This window comes from Triplophysa dalaica, chromosome 7, assembly GCF_015846415.1.
Source record: "Triplophysa dalaica isolate WHDGS20190420 chromosome 7, ASM1584641v1, whole genome shotgun sequence".
Lineage (NCBI taxonomy): Eukaryota > Metazoa > Chordata > Actinopteri > Cypriniformes > Nemacheilidae > Triplophysa > Triplophysa dalaica.
Genome location: NC_079548.1, coordinates 16,561,728 through 16,580,045, shown reverse-complemented (window position 1 = coordinate 16,580,045; position 18,318 = coordinate 16,561,728). Strand labels below are relative to the sequence as shown.

The window sequence follows — 18,318 nt, the reverse complement described above, 5'->3', positions numbered from 1 at the left end:
TAAAAGCTCTTCCTGTACACCAGGCGCCACTCACTTCCCACAATGCTTTGCGCCGAGCGATTACGTAAACAGGACCGCGCTTCACCCTGCCACACTGCCCGTATTGTCGTTTACAGCCTTTCCAAATCCACACGGATTAAAGAGAGACTGAAATACCACACACGACCAGTGCCTTTTAACATTATGGAATCCATCCAGAAGAAAGACACAGAGAGCACGTGCGTGCTGTGCTGCCAGGACATCGATATATACGCGGTGGGGAAATGCGATCACCCGGTGTGTTACCGCTGCTCCACCAAGATGCGGGTGCTGTGTGAGCAGAGCTACTGCGCCGTTTGCCGGGAACAACTTGACAAGGTGCCGCCGCCTCTCCTCCAGCACTCGTCACAGGCCTCGGCTAGTCACTCTACGTTTATTTAATAAGATTTACATTATAGTGTCGCCACAACGTTGACTTAAAATGGTTGCTTACAAGGAATATAGGTTAGCAATAATGGCAGTTGAAGTTTAGGTAGCCACCATGTGTTTTATATAAAGTTGACACTATAGTTCTTCAGTTAAGTTAAAGTTATTTTTAATTAAAGTTGTTGTGATTTGATCGTGTATGAATCAAGTAATTTAGACGTGTACACGATGTTTAGTCTGACAGCAGTGATTCATTGCGTGACTTTTCCCGTGATATGTTAATTTCTTGGTTCCGTCCTTTAGTTTGGTTTGGTTAACAGGTTGGGAGTAAAGTGTCCTTTGTGAACAAAATTGATTAAATTAGTTTTAAGGTTTGAATGCATTTTCTTTAGGTCGCCAGAAGTGTGCTCTTATGTAGTCATTTGAATGACAGGCATGACGTCATTTTGACAGAGTAACTCCTTAGTTAATAATCACGAGGACACACAGCTTTATTACACCATATATCAACATTATTTACATGATTTACAGTCCTGTGTGCTTTACTGCATACTGTCAACTCAAAAGTCATGTTTATTGAACTCTGCATTCTGTCATTCATGCAGATATCTGTTCTGGTGTAAGTAATATGCGAGTTATTGTCTTTCTTTTCTTTCAGGTGGTCTTTATAAATAAACTGGTAACCTTTACTGCTCTAAACATTCATCAGTATCAGTGGGAGAAGAAATACGACATATACTTTGGAGATGCAAAGATCTACGCGCAGTTCAGGTACTTGGGGCTAAAAAAATAAAATGATATTTCTGGAGTTTTATGCATATTCTCTGAAATGATTTATTTTCCATTACAAATGCAGGAAGATCTTGTCACATGAGTGTCCCCAATGCCCAGAGTCAAAGGTGTTTTCTAAATGTGAAGAGTTAGAGCAACATATGCGCAAACAACATGAGCTCTTCTACTGCAAATTATGTTCCAAGCACCTCAAGGTAGTGCGCATTCTCTAGACAATATGGCTTTTTATTAGCACTTCATTGCATTCAACGAATACATTCTTTCTCTATGTGCAGATATTCTCGTATGAGAGAAAGTGGTACAATCGAAAAGACCTGGCCCGTCATCGAATGCAAGGGGACCCGGATGACACCTCGCATCGTGGGCATCCCCTTTGTAAATTCTGCGATGATCGGTATCTTGACAACGATGAGCTCCTGAAGCACCTTCGGCGTGATCACTACTTTTGCCATTTCTGTGATGCGGATGGAGCTCAGGAGTACTACAGGTAGAAAATCACTTCTGGTCCGCAAGCATTATCAGCACAGTTTTCTGTATTCTGTAGTACTGAAAGGTGTGTGTCGGTTCACAGTGACTACCAGTTTCTCAGTGAGCACTTCAGAGAGAGCCATTATCTGTGCGAGGAGGGCCGCTGCAGCACCGAGCAGTTCACTCACGCTTTCCGCACTGAGATTGACTATAAAGCTCACAAAGCATCTGCCCACAGCAAAAGCAGAGCTGAGGCACGGCAGAATCGCCAGATAGATGTACAATTCACCTATGCATCCAGACAGCAGCGCAGGAATGAGGGTAAAGCAGAATTTGATCGTCGAAATGACATGACCGATATCGATGTTGACAGCATGTGAAAGAGCCCTTTTGTCCTTTCAAGGTCTGGTTGGTGTTGAGGAGGAGGGGGTGGACCGCTTCAACAGACAGAGGCCAGGAAGAGGTCGAGCCCCAGGCGGACCACAGAATGTACGAAGCTGGAGATATAATCGGTAGGATTTGATCATCATCTGTCTGCTAACGTTGTTATTGTTGAGCTTATGGAACAACTTATGGAGAGTTGTTGTCTGCAGAGAGGAAGAGGACAGGGAAGTGGCCGCTGCTTTAAGAGCTTCACTGGTCACCCGTAGCCAGGAGGAGAGAAGTCATGTCCAAGACAGGAACAACAAGCCACGCAAAGAAGAAAAAATGGAATCAGATGAGTTAAGAAGTACTAGGAGTGTTGCCAAACCACCAAACGAAATGCAAGGTAGGCCAACTGGGAATATGGGGTATTGTGGTCTTTATTTATTAATTACAGAGATGAGTTAAGTTGTGCGTTTCAATGTATTTCAGCGCGATCCATGAAGAGTACTTCCTCACTGGCTGGTGTGGACTTCCCGCTATTGGGAGCAGCTGCCCCTCTTGCAGCAAGGTGCGATTCTCCTGTTCTCCTCACAAGTTATTTGAAAAAATATAGTGTTCAAATGTTTTTACCTCATTAATGTCATGGCTACCTGCTTTTGCAGCGCGATTAAACCAACTCCTGTCTCGCTGAAGGAAGATGATTTTCCAAGCCTGTCTGGTGCGCTAGTTTCCACTCCGATGACGCCTGCATACACCGGTCAACCCAGAAAACACTCGTCCTTCCAGGAGGAAGACTTCCCTGCACTGGTCTCCAAGATCAAACCACTCAAGCCTCAGTCGAGCACAGCGTCGGCATGGTCTCATGCTGGAAGTAAACCCGTTCCCAATAAACCTGTGGTTCTGCCAACCAAGCAAACCTCTGCAGTCTCTTCCTCCATATTATCTGCCAGTGACCCGCCCCCCAGCGGAAGTGTCCCTCAGACCCTCCCCAACTCATCATCTCGGCGTAAAAAGAAGCTCACGCTTGCAGAAACCAACAAAGCTCCACCTAAACTTAGATGTCCCTCATCATCCGATGAAGAGGATTCAATGAACAGTAAAACGGCCCAGGAGATTCGCGCTGTTCCCACCATGCTCGACATCTCCACATTGTTAACGGTTAAAGTTGGCTCACCTCAGGCAAATCCCAAAACCAGTAAAAAGAAAAAACAGGCAAACTCATCATCATCTTTTAGTCCTTTGCATACCCCGGAGTCCGTGTCCAAAAAATCTCACAAAGAAAACGTTCCTGAAACGAAGCCACCAGATATTAGTCTCACCAAAGGCCCTACAACCTCCAAATCAAACTCATTCATAAATGGACATACAGAGAAGCCGACAGAAGCACAATCCTGTACCTCATTTCCTGACAATATTCCTTCCCCCATAAAGCAGCCGGTAACTGAACAAGTCCCTCCACCCATGGAAGAAGATTTTCCAGCACTTACCTCAAAGAAACCTCCACCTGGTAAGATGGATTCATATTTCAACAAAAGCTACTCCCTGGTGATGTCAATTTTCACAACAAAATACTTACTTATGTCTTCCAGGCTTTAAAGGTGCATTTCCTTTGAAGAGCACTCCGAGTGTGCTGCCTCCTCCTCCTGGACTCGTGCCTGTGGTCAGCAAACCTCCCCCAGGATTCACTGGCATCGCACTCAACAGTAATGTGGTGGAGCCCACCGTGTCTGCTGTTAACAGGTTGGAAAACTTGTCTTGCCCTATTAAAGGTTTTAGGGACAGTGGCAGGTGTTTTTCAGTGGGAAGCTCTGCATATAGGCAGCATCCACCAGAATTGAATCAGACATGCCTAAAAGTATACGAATATATGTAGTACATGCTAATAATATAACATGCAAGTATGATACATAATGTAGCAGTTTTATTGCATGAGTCCTTACAAGAAAGGCAACAATGTGTGTTTGCACATCCCAGACTAGGGGTGTAATGGTACGTGTATTCGTACCGAACCGTCACAGGTAACATTCCAAATATAGTCATCATTCCTATGGCCTACTCTCTTCGAACGGCAGAGCCCTTGGAGTTTAGACTTTGGAGTGAACAGGGCATTTACGTAACACCCCTTTCCCACACACAAAATAATGTGCTCTTGGGGTAAACTTTGAAGTGTGTGTCTGTGAGATTAGAAATACAGACCATTTTATGGCATCCAACAATTGTGTTTGAGCAGCTATTTATGTATTCCTGTCTGACTGCAGTGTTTTGAGTTAGTGACCCAACAAACTAAAAATAGTTTCCAGTAAAATAATATAAAATAATGCTTCTAGGCTTAAAGGAACAGTTCGACATAAAAAAGAAAATTCTGTCATTATTTACTTACACTCAGATTGTTAACAAACCTGTGTAAATTCCTTTGTTCTGCTATACACAAAGGAAGATATTTGGATAAATGTCAGTTAGCAAACAGATCTCATTCCCAGTTGACTCCTATAGTATTTATTTTCCATACTATGGCAGTAAATAGGGATTGAGATCTGTCTGGTTACTGAATTTTCTTGCGTTTTCTTTCTTTAAAAAAAGGTTATTTGGTTTAATAGGTTATTTGGTTTGGCTGATTTATCTGTCCCTCGGCTAATGTGTTATGTATATTGAAGACATAATATAAATATTTTTGCATAATATAAAAAAATTACTGCACGCTACAAATACTAGAAGGTAGACCTACCAAAAACAGAATATTACATGGTCATGACTCATGAGACAGAAACATTTTGAATACATTATTTTTTTTTGATACTTTTGCATGTATTGGCAGATTTTCTTTTGTTTTTCTTAGATTTTTACTGTTAGAGGGCTTTATCTCCTATGCCCCAATCCATTACCAATAGATGTGCAATGATGATTGGATTAAACATCTAAAATTATTGGCAGTGCTATTTTGATCACTTTGTTTGCTTGCATTATCTCAAATATTTCCCAAAAAAATTTGAATCCAGAAAAATTCTTAGTTTTAACCACTGTAACACCCACTTCATTGTTTCACATGTCAATGACATCATGTCCGCCTTATTCTCGGTTTTTGCATTTACTGTTGTAGAAATCACAGGTGTTTTCGACTTTATGCAGCTCTGCACAAAACATCAAAGTTTAGACATTGTACAATTTTGGATTTGTCGTCATAAACATGATTTGAGAGTTTTGAGATGGTGAAGACTACAACTCCCATCATTTCATGCTCCACAACATATGCCTTTGTTTTGGGATGAAAAATTGATATACAATAAAGTGAATTAATTACTTGACTTCTGTTATTGTAGGTCGACTCCTGCTATTGGATCTTACCTCATTCCTGAAAATTTCCAGCCGAGGAACATGGACCTCATTCAGTCTATAAAAAATTTCCTTCAAAACGATGAAACCAAGTTCAACGAGTTCAAAAACTATTCAGGCCAATTTAGACAGGTAACTGTTAAATGTGACCTGCAAGACTGTTTTGAACTGATTTTAGTGTTTTGTCAATGGGACAGTTTATCCAAAAATGTATTGGGAGTCTAATGACATTACATATTGTGTGAACCGATTCTTTAATATTTATGATTCAGAATGTTAACCTGAAATGTATAACTTTTATTGAAGAAACTCTGTCTCCTCTTGATCAGGGTATATTACCTGCAGTCCAGTACTACAAAAGCTGCCAGGAACTGCTGGGGGAGAATTTCAACAGGGTCTTCAATGAGTTGCTGGTACTACTTCCAGACACTCGTAAGCAACAGGAGCTTCTCACTGCCCACGGAGAATTTAAAGCCCTCGAGAAACAGCAGCAAAGCTCGAAGCCCAAGAAAAACAAAAAGAAAGCCTGGCAGACAGGCAACACCAGCATTAGCCTGGAGCTGGACTGCCAAGTGTGTCCCACCTGCAAGCAGGTGCTAGCTTTGAAAGACTTCAACACCCATAAGACCCTGCACAACGACGACGACGACTTCCCCTCTCTACAGGCCATAAGCAAAATTATCAGTTAGCCGTCCGTAAACGCACATCTACAGCTCAGTCACACAAGATCTGTTGTCTTACCAGGTTTAACAGATGAGGAGCAGCGCTGGATTCTTCTGGTTAAGTTGAAGGTGAACCTGTTTTGAAGGGGAAAGATTGTGATCTTGTACTTTTCGGAGTGCATGTAGAACTGTAACTGTTCTGGAGGGAGCTGAGTTTAATCTACTTGAACGATTGAGTTATAACGTGAATTTCTTTAATACCTGTACAGCTCCGATCCTTCCTTGGCTTTTTTTCTTTAGGTTTTTCTAATGCTCAAATAAGCATGCTCATTTGTTTTCTACATTTTTTTCAGATTGGCTGCATTTGGAAAAATAACTTATTTATTTCAAAACGCACCTGCTCATTATTGCTCATTGCTGTTTACAACATAATTTGCAGTACATAAAATAAATGGTTAATATATAGATATTTTCTTAGGTACAGCAAAAAATGTCAACTGGCCATTTTTGAATGTGTCTGCTTAAATGCTTTGGAATTAAACGATCAATCCAGGGAACAAAATGTACTCCACACTCTTTAGGGCACATAAGACTGTCTGAAGTGAAACCTGAATCTTGAAGGTGTGATCTACTGTTTGTATTTACCTTTTGCCCTTCAGTGCTAGAAAGGTCAGTAAATTTCACCTGCTTTCAATAATGCCAAAATATGGGCACATTCGAATGGGGATCAATATAAAATTAGGACTGTTGGATAGTTCTGTGATTTCTTTGTTTTCACTCCCAGTACCATGGTTATACATTGTGCATGTGCCTGTAAAATAATCTTTGCACTGCCACAGATGTGATACTTCAGGAAGGTCATTTTCTCATCTGTCTTGCAGTAACCAATAATAAGACCATGCCCCTATAGTTCTTGAACTGATAAGGCATGTCTCTATAACAAATGCAGGTAACACAACCTCTGCTTATTACGTGCCAAAGTAAAATATATTGAACTTGTTTTTCATTATATTTAACATTTTTGGATTTCTTTTTTTTTGTGTGCACATTTAACTAACCACTGAAATAGATCAGTGTGAGAAATTGAAAAGAGAGTCAATACCGGTAAAGTGCGTTGCTTTCAGCAACAAAGATGTAACTACGTTGATGTATGACAAAGTCATTCAAGATCCAGATTACAGAGTGATCCATTAATGAAAAACATGTCTCTTTATTTTCATAATGTTTGACAACTGCAGTCTGAAGACAATTTGATTGACAACAACAAAATCGTTTGTGTTCAACTTTCACTCACAGAAAGGGTTATATTTGTAAAATTTATAATGTGTTTAAAAAGAGTCATGGACAAGGCCTCGAAAGCAGTTTTACTGGGGCAAACTTTTCACTTTGTCCTTCATAACTATATAAGGCATTAAGATTTTAATTTCAATATGTTCCCCATCTCTAATGCTTCTTTAGGGGTGCAAATTTTGAACCAGCAAAACATGCCTCGATTTCTCTGAAACTGTCCAGTAAAGTTGGTCCATGAGGCGTTTTCATAGGAGTGCAGCGTTAAGAACAGGAAACACAAGACCCTGACCACTTAACAAACATACTCCATTTACATGTATTGAAATACAATCACTATCTTTTGTGTGTTTTGTCCCATCTCTGAATACAGAAACATTACCAAAATTCAATCACATACCGAATGGAGCACTGATGATGGTCACCGAACAGCTTTTTTCTTTTAAAACCACCAAATTGGTTGAAGGGTTTCATAGAGTCCCAAACACATCATTTTGAAGACCACTGGCATATATATTTTAAATTACATACTTCGTTTTAATACTTACCAAGTTTGATATTGTCAAAGTTTGTATACTTATAAAAGATTTATTTTACCTGCTGACCACATCATTAAACGTTTGATTAGATCTGTGGTTATCGATGTCATAGTGACAACACATACATCGATATTGGTGACTAAGATATATTTTTTTGTGGGACACATTTAACCTTGTTAGTTTTATGCTCAGAAATCTTCACACGTCCTAAACTACAAAAGTCAACCCAGGTTTGACGCCTAGACAAAACACATTTAGTGCCATTAATAAATCAAACACTGATTCAACATGTATATCTTTTTTATACACCAAGATACCCATTAGACACACGTATATACATCAGAACTCAAACCGCTTAGGAGACACCTCACTTAAGTCAAGACGGTTTTGGCAGCTTTTAGTTGGAGAACTTTTTAAATTGATTGATTCCATTTATATTTTACTCAGTACCCAGCCGCCTGGAAACTAAATATATGTTATTGTTTGGGTTGCATGGCACTTTATAGCCCTCTAAGTATAACATGCAAACAAACTGCTTTCCTTTTCAATACTTGAACAACACTAAAACTCATACCCCTCAATCAGTTTAATTCCACCTGATAAATTAACATTTAACATTCCAAACAAAAGTGAAATCACAATCAACATATTCTTGTACAGAAGTTCACAGAACAGTACTACCTATGAACATTGTCACACCACTTCAGTTTGACCAGTGCCAACCATCTACACTGATTCTGATGTTGCACATGGACTCGGCTTGAAACCGCTCTAGTAAATTGGCACCTGGTAGGTTGGAGCGGTGGAATCCAGGTTTTCAGTGAAGGGTGGGCTCTGGTATGTGTCGTTGGGCTCAGTGATCGGGCCGGTGGGGTAGGGCTGGATAGGTGGGATGCCGTCAACGTGTTCTGTGGTGAAGAGATTCATGTCGGTTCCTAGCATGTACTTCTGCACTGCTCTTGCGGTCAAGCCAGCCTGAAATTCAAAGCAAAACGTACTTCAACAACACTGGTCCAGAAGCACTTTCTGTTTTATTTTTTAAGACTGCACAAAGTATAAACAGCAGTGCATTTACAACCCTATCAAAATGTTAAACAAACATTTTAATTATATATGTGAAAAAAACTGGTGAGCGTTCTGGAGCAATACGGCTGCCGTCGCATCATCCGGGTGGGTGCTGCACATTGGTGGTGGTTGATGAGATTCACCCTTTTGATGTTAAGCGCTTTGAGTACCCAGAAAAGCGCTATGTAAATGTAAGGAATTATTATTGTTAGTTTTTTTTTACTAGAGGTGCTATTGGGCCTCTGTGTTTATATGTTGCAAAATTGACTTTCGATATCCACAAGATATCAGATTAATATTCTATGAATGGTAAGAAACGCAATGTTCAACATGGCTGCTCTAGGGACAGAAGTCCCTCCTTCCAGTAAAAACAGCCAATCATCAAACGCTAAATTCATCATTTTGAGGGCAATTTGAGTATAAGAAACTAAATTTACAGAACAGTTGATGTCAGATTGTTTATTTTGTTGTACTGAAAAAAACTACTTGTAGAATTAACTTAATAAATATGTGTGCAAATTGTTACGAGGAAGTAAAATTTGCAGCTATAATTCAAGTACAATTTATTAACCAGAATAAAGTAAATTCTGTTTATTATATACATTCAGTTTTGTTAAAATATTGGGTAAATATTATTTAAAGTAAACAAAAAAAGATAACATTAAACAAAAACATGTGTCCGATTCAAACTTCAAGGTTCAGTTAAATTCATATTGCAATGTACTATATTTAACAACATAGATGGTAATGTGAGAAGTTATTGGTGGTCTCTGTTCTGGCTTTAGTAAAGTTGCTGCTCAATAAGAAACACTTCATGATTAATATAGTGCCTCCCTCACCCTAGGCACAAGCACCGCTCCTATGAACAACGGTAACCACTTAACCCAAACTCAAAAATAACTCAGAACTCTCCTAAATCTCAAAGATAAATCAACACAAAACACAAACAAGTCTTTCTTGTTCCTGAAAAACACTTAAAATGACAGTTAACCTGGAAAAATAATCTCTTTACGCAGTCAGATGCAAAGCAAGCTGGGAACTACAGATCAACTGCCGAGTAAATTAAATCTACAACAATTATTTATATAGTAAACACTTAATAAATGAGTTAACTTAAATGGGTTTAACGTTATACAATTTAGTTGGATTTACTTCATAATTTATTCAATTAAAATCACTCAAACTAAATAATTAAAATCTTAACAACCAAAATAAATAGATTTTATTCCCAAGATTTATACATTATTTTAACTAACTTTTTTGGTTAAAAAAGGAACATAATTCTATAAAGTATATTTTTAACATTTCTTTTCATAAAATCTACATAATCTGTTTTTTCAGTGTAGAAAAGGCCTGGTCTCTTATCATCATAATAATTTGCAGTTTTTTATTAAATTACATCTATTTAACATTCATACATAAATATTTATGTAAAAAATAATTTGTAACAAATATTGTAAATGAGTAACAGTTACTACATACACATTTCACTTTTGCTCTGTTTTGTAACTGTAGGAAAGAACCTAATATTTTCCACATCAGCACAAACCACTAACACTTTTCTCTCAGCCCAAGAAAGGGAAGTGCTTCTATGTAAATGTATATAAATCCCCAACAGGCTAAAGGCGGTATGTAAAGCAAGCAATTGTCAATTAGATGGGTCATAATGTAACAACTGACAATGTACTGAAATGTACTGGTGTTCTGCCATATCTTGCAATGCTTGCTTATAAATTGTATTTATGTTGAGCTGCCATGCTTGTGTTTTTACCCAGGTAAAGATGGAGAAGAAGGAAAAGGTAATAGCAGCCCTTGCGGCATCCGCTCCCTGGTTTAAGGGAAGCTTATCTGGAGTGGTGCGCTGCCATTGGTTGGCCAAGAAACAGAAACCAACAAACCACAAAAAAGCCCAGAAACCTGTAATCATGACACATTTATATTCACCAATTAGAATTTGAATAATATTGAAAAACACATTACACAAATTAGTATAATTACACTGGATGTAGACTTCCTCCGTTTAAAACTGACCTTAGTTCTATGCACCATGATGTTATATGGCAACTCCATCATTTTCCTTCCATTATACTAACAGAAGTTTGCAAAATTGTATTATGAGCCTAAAGGCAATACGGTACATCTATGGAAAACATGGTGCACTTCTAAACCTCATCAACTATCGATAACTTGGAAATAGCATGCACAAGATTTGAATCAGTTTTGGGCTACTCTTGTTTTATTTACCTGAAAATCCAATGTCCAGCATGACTGCTTTCTTCCTGTCTTTAATACTGCTGATCTGCTGGAACTTCATGTCAAGGATAATGAAGAAAATACAGGCTAAAAAGGCTATAAGCCCTATTGTGGTCCCATAGTTGCAGGCATTGTTGTTTTTGTTGAAAACACAATAGAGCCTCTCACTGTTGTGGTTGACATAGCCTTCATTTATTATGGATCCGAACACTACTATTGAGAAGATCTGCAGTGAAGAGAAGACCATGTTATTATTGTGTGTTTGTTATTTTTTAATGACTTGCCAAGTCATGCCATTATCTGTGATTCTCGTAGTGAAATTAGACAATTATACAGATGTAAGAGCCACTTTATAACAAACAAAATGCAAGACATGATGGACACAAATGTACTGTGCATAGGAAATGTTTATTGTAGGTCAAACCAAGTCATTTTGCTGTTTGTGCATTTGAAATCTATTATAATAATAAATGAAAGCATTTTACATGATAATAATAATATAGCCATAGACTGTTTCAGCTATTTCCCACGTGATGCATTTTGTCTGATGCAAATAAAAGCAAATGGAAGTAACAGTGTATGAGAGTAGTAATGTAACCAATCAAAATCGAGAAACCGGTCATACAGAAGCAGTCGATGACCGTCTCAATGCGATGCTGTCTATCTAGACAACACTGCTGACCACCGTTTAAGCCCATGATCTTTAAGAATGCTGTCTAGATAGACAGCTCACTTGGTTTCGAGACAAACTACGAATGATGCTCTTACTGAAAAACGTTATTGCATAATAGTTAACGTTCGCGCATCATCCATGCATTTAATTGCATCATTATGTGAAAAATCATATTTAATGTCTAGTGATGTTTATAATAGGCTATGCAACGAACGATATTACAGGTTAGGGTGTATATGCGTACAGAAACTAATTAACCCATAAAATCCACGAAATGCCATTTCGCAAAACGCAAGAAAAACGTTTGCATATTCGTACATTTACGTTATTCTTATAGCCAATAAAAGAATCACACGAGTGAACTCGTCCTAAAAGGCAAACACGACACTATATCGATACGTACATTTTTTAAGCAAAACGAAAAAATAGTAGCTTGGCGTTTAACAAATAAGCATCCCGCATAATAGCGAACATACGACCTTTTGTAAGCGCAATATTCTGCAATGACCTTTTTAATTGGACAATGCGTAAGACATAAGAATGATTTCTTAAATTGATGACAGACACTGTCTGCGTTTGGTCGAGATGACCATTTAAATAGATATCAAAGCTCTTACCCATGATAATAGTCTAAGGATGGTCTGCGGCTGTTGAATAAAGGCAATAGGGTCGAACGCAGCCCCGGCTCTGCCAGCACCAAATGAACCCACTCCGTCCATTTTCCTCCTAATGTTATTCGGGCTATGGGCTGTGGGTCGAGGTAGTCACATACACACTCACACACCCCACTGCCTGTCAGAGGCGTGCGCAATACCTCTGTGTTGCTGTGTATTACATTGTCTCAACAGCATCATCTACCGACCACATCACATCCTCCGCTGCGTGGGGGACCACTACTTCAAATAGGACAGAAGCAGTTTAGATTTGTAGGCTCGATTCATTTTTTTATTGAGGGGGTAAAAGAAAAGGACCCATTTATTGGTGATGTATTTCATAGCACATATAGTTTATTGATACCTCTAAACAAATAAAGACTATTTTTAAAACAAATCATTTTACACAGTTCGGCTCCAGTGAGACTCACTTTTTCAATTCACTGACAGAGTTCAACTGTTTTAAAAGCACAATCTAGCAGACAAACGTGATGCTTAGTTAAAAATATCCTATAGACATTTTTATCAATTTTTGTTCCAAAGCAAATTCCGACATTTGTTCCCATTACGATACTCTTTTAAAGTGATAGTCCACCAAAAAATGAAAATTCTGACATTATTTACTCACACTCTCATAATTCCAAAACCTGTATGACTTTCTTTTCCCTGCAGAAGACTAAAGAAGATATTTTGAAGATTGTTGGTAACCAAACAACGGCGGTACCCATTGACTTGCATTGGTTTTGTGTTTGTACAATAGAAGTGACTGGGTACTTGCACTGTTTGATTATCTTCTTTTGTGTTCTGCAGGAGAAAGAAAGTCATGCAAATATTAAATCACATGAGGGTGATTAAATAATGACAGACTTCTAATTTTTGGGTGAACTCTTTACACACACTTTCACTGTAACCCATTTTTACCAAAAGACAAAAATGTGATTGAATGAGGCTTGTGTTCAAGCATATGAGGCTGTCAATCACAAGAGCCATCCTTCCAGCCATCTCTCCATCGCTCATCCACCCGGCTGCAGTCGAACTCCGGCTTGCCTAACCGGACGTTGATGCCATTATGTAGGCGACACAGCCATTGTGAAAAGTTGTGCCGGTTGCTAGTGTCTGGCTGATCGGTTTTCAATCTGATGAGAAAGAATATCATTAAACATTATGTCCAATCCAAACATAATTGCAATCAATGCCTCACTCCAGCCCTCATTTTCAAAGCACTACTATGACACAGGACTAAGATGTTGTCACGTTTGTGCATCTTTGACAAAGGAGATAACATATTTTCTAAACACGCTCTGTAGAGCAGTTTGTCCATTCAGGGCTACTGTAGAAACAACATGGTGAATTCCATGTAAGGGGACCCGTGGTGTATGTTGATAGAAAAAGCTCATTCTAATGCGAAAAGTAAAAATACGTAACGCTTTATTATGTAAGTTCTTTATACACCTATATTATATTGCATTTCTGTCAATAGATCCTCCAAAAAGGACACACCAGACCTTTAACACTGAGGCAAAGAACAAACAAAAAAATCACAACCTTGATCTCAAGTCTTCTGCACATTCCTCACAAGGGAAGAACTTTGAGAAGAGGTTTATGAACTGGCTCATCTCCTGTTGATGTGCTGTGGATGGGGCATCTGGATAGTAAGCCGCCATAGTGTGAAGAAAGGACCATGAGCTCCTGCCCAACTCTTCTCTATCCAGAGGACATTCTACTAGGCTTTCAGTCTCTGCTGATCTGGTTTCCTGTTCAATATATTACGGGAGATTGTTAACACACATATAGACTGATTACAGGGTTTGTAGTAAAAATGTAGTGGGTCCATATTTTAACTAAAACATATGACACAAACAAATATGCAAAAGCTAAGTCTATATTTTTATATCTAATAACATATTTTTTATGAAGTTTCTCTACCTCACACAAATAGACACACACTTTCTATAGAGAGTAGTTGTAAAACCATGATAAATGTTAGTACTTCTTGAAAAGTCTTCCAGTTGACTGGGTTTTTTTTTCGACATTTAATCTATGTTATTCATGGTTTATGGTCAACAAATACAGACACATATACAGATTTGTAATCATAAATAGTAAAGTTACACTTTAATATAGGTACAGGTGTCTAATCAGAGGTGTCACCTGAACAGAGACTGCAGACGTCTGTTTATGTTGAGTTTTGATCCATGATTTAAAGTCTGTACACGCTCTGCACGGTTTCTTTGTCCGTTCACCGACAGCGGTCTGGTCTTTACTCGTGGTGTCGTCGGGTGATCTTCCAGGGAACAAGAAACCCTCCATAGTAGCGGGGTTACGTGTGGACGATTGCGACTCTGTAGGCGCTGCCATGTTTCCAGCTATGGTGTCCACTCGCGCACGATGAGCTGCGAAGCTGCAATCTCAACGTTTGGTGAACATTAGTCGGCCTTGTGTCATTATGTGTCAATTATCTATTTAATCTTGACATAAGAGTGTTTGAAAATGCATTACCCATCGCATTATTTTTGTTATCGTTCACGTTTACATCGTAGGAACTAAACGTAAAGGCATTTGTTTCTCGGCGGAGTAGATTCCGTGTAGCGCTGTGTGCCGCCGGATGGTGATGTCACCTGCAGTACATGCTGCACAGGTCGGGCTGCCCAAAACTATAGTTATACAACATTTATTTATTTTAAGACACGAGTGACAACGTCATAGTTTATAAATTCAATACTTCATAAAGTCTATGTTTTTGTGATGACGTTTGTTTGACAGAATAGTCCGCAAGAGTGTCAAGTGCTAAGTTTTCCAAGTGTCTGCTAGCCTAGCCTAGCCTGTTACTGACAACGTAACGAGAGAGCGGATGGTCTGTGCAGCTCGACTGACATTTTTTTGAGTTACTTCACTTTTCACAGGCGTTACATTAGGGGACACATCACATTTCATTGACAATGGGGATCTTAGACAAGATAGGAGAAATAGAGAGAGAAATCTCTCGAACCCAGAAGAATAAAGGTATGTCTCGTGTTTGCAGCATGGTGCACTTTTATATTCTGTTTATTGCTTAGGTACTCCTGATCATTTATGAACTTGTTTTGCAGCAACTGAATACCATCTGGGTTTATTAAAAGCAAAGCTAGCCAAGTACAGAGCCCAGCTTTTAGAACCCTCAAAGACCGCTGGTGCCAAAGGTGAAGGCTTTGATGTTATGAAATCTGGTGATGCTCGAGTGGCTCTAATCGGATTTCCCTCAGTTGGCAAGGTAACGGTGTTATCTGCTTGTACAACATAATTCAATGTTTCAGACAAGCTCTAATGGATGATATTTTTGTAGTCTACTTTCCTCAGTTTAATGACATCAACAGAAAGCGAAGCGGCTTCGTATGAATTTACCACGCTGACCTGCATTCCAGGTGTCATTGAGGTGTGTGTGTTATTTTGAGTTCTTTTTTAAAAGTTCATTATTGTCATCTCTGACATGAAAGATTAAGATTTTGGCTTTATATGCGTTACAATTTTAGTACAAAGGTGCCAACATACAGCTGCTAGATTTGCCTGGTATCATTGAAGGGGCAGCACAAGGTATGTTTCTTTTTTATATTGAATATGGATTTGTATATCTAACTGTTGATGCTAAATTAGTAATTGTAATCTATTTTAGGTAAGGGTAGGGGCAGACAGGTCATTGCTGTGGCCAGAACTGCAGATGTGGTCATCATGATGTTGGACGCAACCAAAGGAGAGGTTCAGAGGTCAGCTGTAGCTTACTGTCTTCAGTACGCAGACTCCCCCAGACTTTTTTATAACATCCCTGTTCTTTTTCACAGGGAGCTTCTGGAAAAAGAGCTGGAGACTGTTGGCATCAGACTCAACCGGCCCAAACCAAATATCTACTTTAAGGTGTGTGGTGCTATTCTAAACAGATATACTAATCGTGTTTACATTTAAACACTGCTTACACACTTCAAGCAATGTGTGTTTCTAGTAAAAAAAAAAACTTTCTTTGCAGCCTAAAAAGGGTGGTGGACTATCCTACAATTCAACGGTTCCACTCACACATTGCTCTGAGAAACTTGTTCAGCTTATTCTTCATGAATACAGTATCCTTTAGTAACATTTTGTCAACTTACAAATGAAATGTGTAAAGAGCCGAAAATAGGCCTTAACCTGACTTCAGAAATATTCAACGCTGAGGTTTTGTTCAGAGAGGACAGCACCCCTGATGAATTTATTGATGTCATCGTGGGCAACAGAGTGTACATGCCTTGTTTATATGTGAGTATACATTTTAATTCCAGGTACAGGTTGAAACATCACAATTTGACACTCATATTATGATTTTGCAGGTGTACAACAAAGTGGATCAGGTTGCTATTGAGGATGTGGATCGTCTTGCTCGTAGAGCTAACAGTGTGGTCATCAGCTGTGGCATGAAACTGAATCTAGATTACCTCCTGGAGCAGTTATGGGAATATCTATCTTTGATCTGCCTATATACCAAGAAAAGAGGAGGTGTGTTCCTTTTTTTTTTAGCAGTTACGAGTGATACACTGTTGTGTTTTTGGCATACCTATGCTTTTTGTAAAGATTTTCACCTCATGTCTTTATTATTTAATTAAATGTTACTTTTTTTACTTAAAGTTTATTAACCATACATTCTGTAAAGTCTGTAACCATAACGTCTGTGAAATACCTTACACACTAAAAGTACTACTAGTGAGTCATCATTTTTTTTAATAAATAAGCAAGCATTTTTTTTCTACTTTTTCCTATTTTATATTATTGTGTAGAACGGCCAGATTTTGGTGACCCTATAATCATGAGACGAGGAGCATCAGTTGAACATGTGGTAAGTCTACAATTTGCTATTCCTGAAATTGAGCCTCACAAAAAAAAACTGTTAAAATAGATAAGAATCATAATATAGTGAAAGCATCGCAAGCACGTATCAGATTCATGACTGTAGTTCATGTTTCTTCCAGTGCCACAGAATCCACAGGACATTAGCGAGCCAGTTCAAGTACGCACTCGTCTGGGTAAGATCTAAAGTGAAACATGGACATTTTGTATTGCTGTTGTTCTATGCACAATTTTTCTTAAACCCTTTTTTCATTTTGGATCACAGGGAACAAGCACGAAATATAGTCCTCAGAGAGTAGGACTTACACACATCATGGAACATGAGGATGTCATTCAGATTGTAAAGAAATAAAATCTAGTCCTCTAAAGAATCTTCTAGATCATCAACAGAATGCTTGGCACGCGCGCACGCCCGTAACAGAACATTTTGCTGTTACTACAACTACAACTTTTTCAAGACTTGAAAAACTCAAGACTGCTTAAGACATCAAATTCTTTATTTTGTTTTATGAAAATAATCTGCCTGATAATACTCATTCAAATAAATAACGTTCAGATTATTGATTACTAGTATTCGTATAATAAAATAAAGCTTTCTTTATTAATTAATTGGATTTAATATTTGGGGATAATTTGAGAGCACATTGAAAATCTTGAATTGAAAATCTGTGACATTGACCCTGTAAACACCCTTGTAAAGGTCAGACTTCCCTTGCGTATGTCATTGTATATGATCTTCGGAACATAAAGTCATGCGGGGATAAGAATGTTTCAGGAAGCTAAAAGGGCCAGTTTCTCCGGTTCCTCATTTTTGGGTGACCTTTTCCTCACAAGGAGTCAGTGCCGATTGAATTGTTGTTAATAAATTAAAGGAAGATTAACAAAGAAGTTAAGTAAGCTTGCTTTTTACTCATCAATATACTTATTGCATACCTGTCAACACTGCTGTTTTGGCCGGGAGTCTCCTGTTTGACACA

The 18,318-nt window shown here is 38.6% G+C and overlaps 4 protein-coding genes across 4 annotated transcripts; 2 read left to right on the top strand and 2 right to left on the bottom strand.

The window, feature by feature from the left end:
• Nucleotides 1–57: 57 nt before the first annotated feature.
• Nucleotides 58–7,041, top strand: znf598 (zinc finger protein 598). Its single transcript, XM_056753178.1, has 12 exons — nucleotides 58–357; nucleotides 1,064–1,176; nucleotides 1,262–1,391; nucleotides 1,473–1,684; nucleotides 1,769–1,986; nucleotides 2,069–2,177; nucleotides 2,259–2,434; nucleotides 2,521–2,599; nucleotides 2,694–3,538; nucleotides 3,621–3,771; nucleotides 5,349–5,493; nucleotides 5,691–7,041. Exons 1-12 carry the CDS (start codon nucleotides 184–186, stop codon nucleotides 6,048–6,050), a joined length of 2,712 nt encoding a protein of 903 aa, XP_056609156.1. The 5' UTR covers nucleotides 58–183; the 3' UTR covers nucleotides 6,051–7,041.
• Nucleotides 7,042–7,213: 172 nt separating this feature from the next.
• Nucleotides 7,214–12,642, bottom strand: syngr3a (synaptogyrin 3a). The gene is made up of 4 exons (XM_056753179.1): nucleotides 12,458–12,642; nucleotides 11,159–11,393; nucleotides 10,686–10,831; nucleotides 7,214–8,824 (listed from the first exon to the last, which is right to left on the bottom strand). Exons 1-4 carry the CDS (start codon nucleotides 12,557–12,559, stop codon nucleotides 8,621–8,623), a joined length of 687 nt encoding a protein of 228 aa, XP_056609157.1. The 5' UTR covers nucleotides 12,560–12,642; the 3' UTR covers nucleotides 7,214–8,620.
• Nucleotides 12,643–12,827: 185 nt separating this feature from the next.
• Nucleotides 12,828–15,018, bottom strand: gfer (growth factor, augmenter of liver regeneration (ERV1 homolog, S. cerevisiae)). The gene is made up of 3 exons (XM_056753797.1): nucleotides 14,645–15,018; nucleotides 14,039–14,247; nucleotides 12,828–13,629 (listed from the first exon to the last, which is right to left on the bottom strand). The coding sequence occupies exons 1-3, from the start codon at nucleotides 14,849–14,851 to the stop codon at nucleotides 13,467–13,469; spliced, it is 579 nt and encodes a 192-aa protein (XP_056609775.1). The 5' UTR covers nucleotides 14,852–15,018; the 3' UTR covers nucleotides 12,828–13,466.
• A 70-nt stretch (nucleotides 15,019–15,088) lies between these two features.
• drg2 (developmentally regulated GTP binding protein 2) lies at nucleotides 15,089–18,229 on the top strand. Its single transcript, XM_056753796.1, has 12 exons — nucleotides 15,089–15,496; nucleotides 15,583–15,743; nucleotides 15,816–15,905; nucleotides 16,003–16,063; nucleotides 16,143–16,233; nucleotides 16,309–16,381; nucleotides 16,491–16,581; nucleotides 16,659–16,756; nucleotides 16,828–16,993; nucleotides 17,272–17,330; nucleotides 17,464–17,517; nucleotides 17,607–18,229. The coding sequence occupies exons 1-12, from the start codon at nucleotides 15,433–15,435 to the stop codon at nucleotides 17,691–17,693; spliced, it is 1,095 nt and encodes a 364-aa protein (XP_056609774.1). The 5' UTR covers nucleotides 15,089–15,432; the 3' UTR covers nucleotides 17,694–18,229.
• The last annotated feature ends 89 nt before the right edge of the window (nucleotides 18,230–18,318 follow it).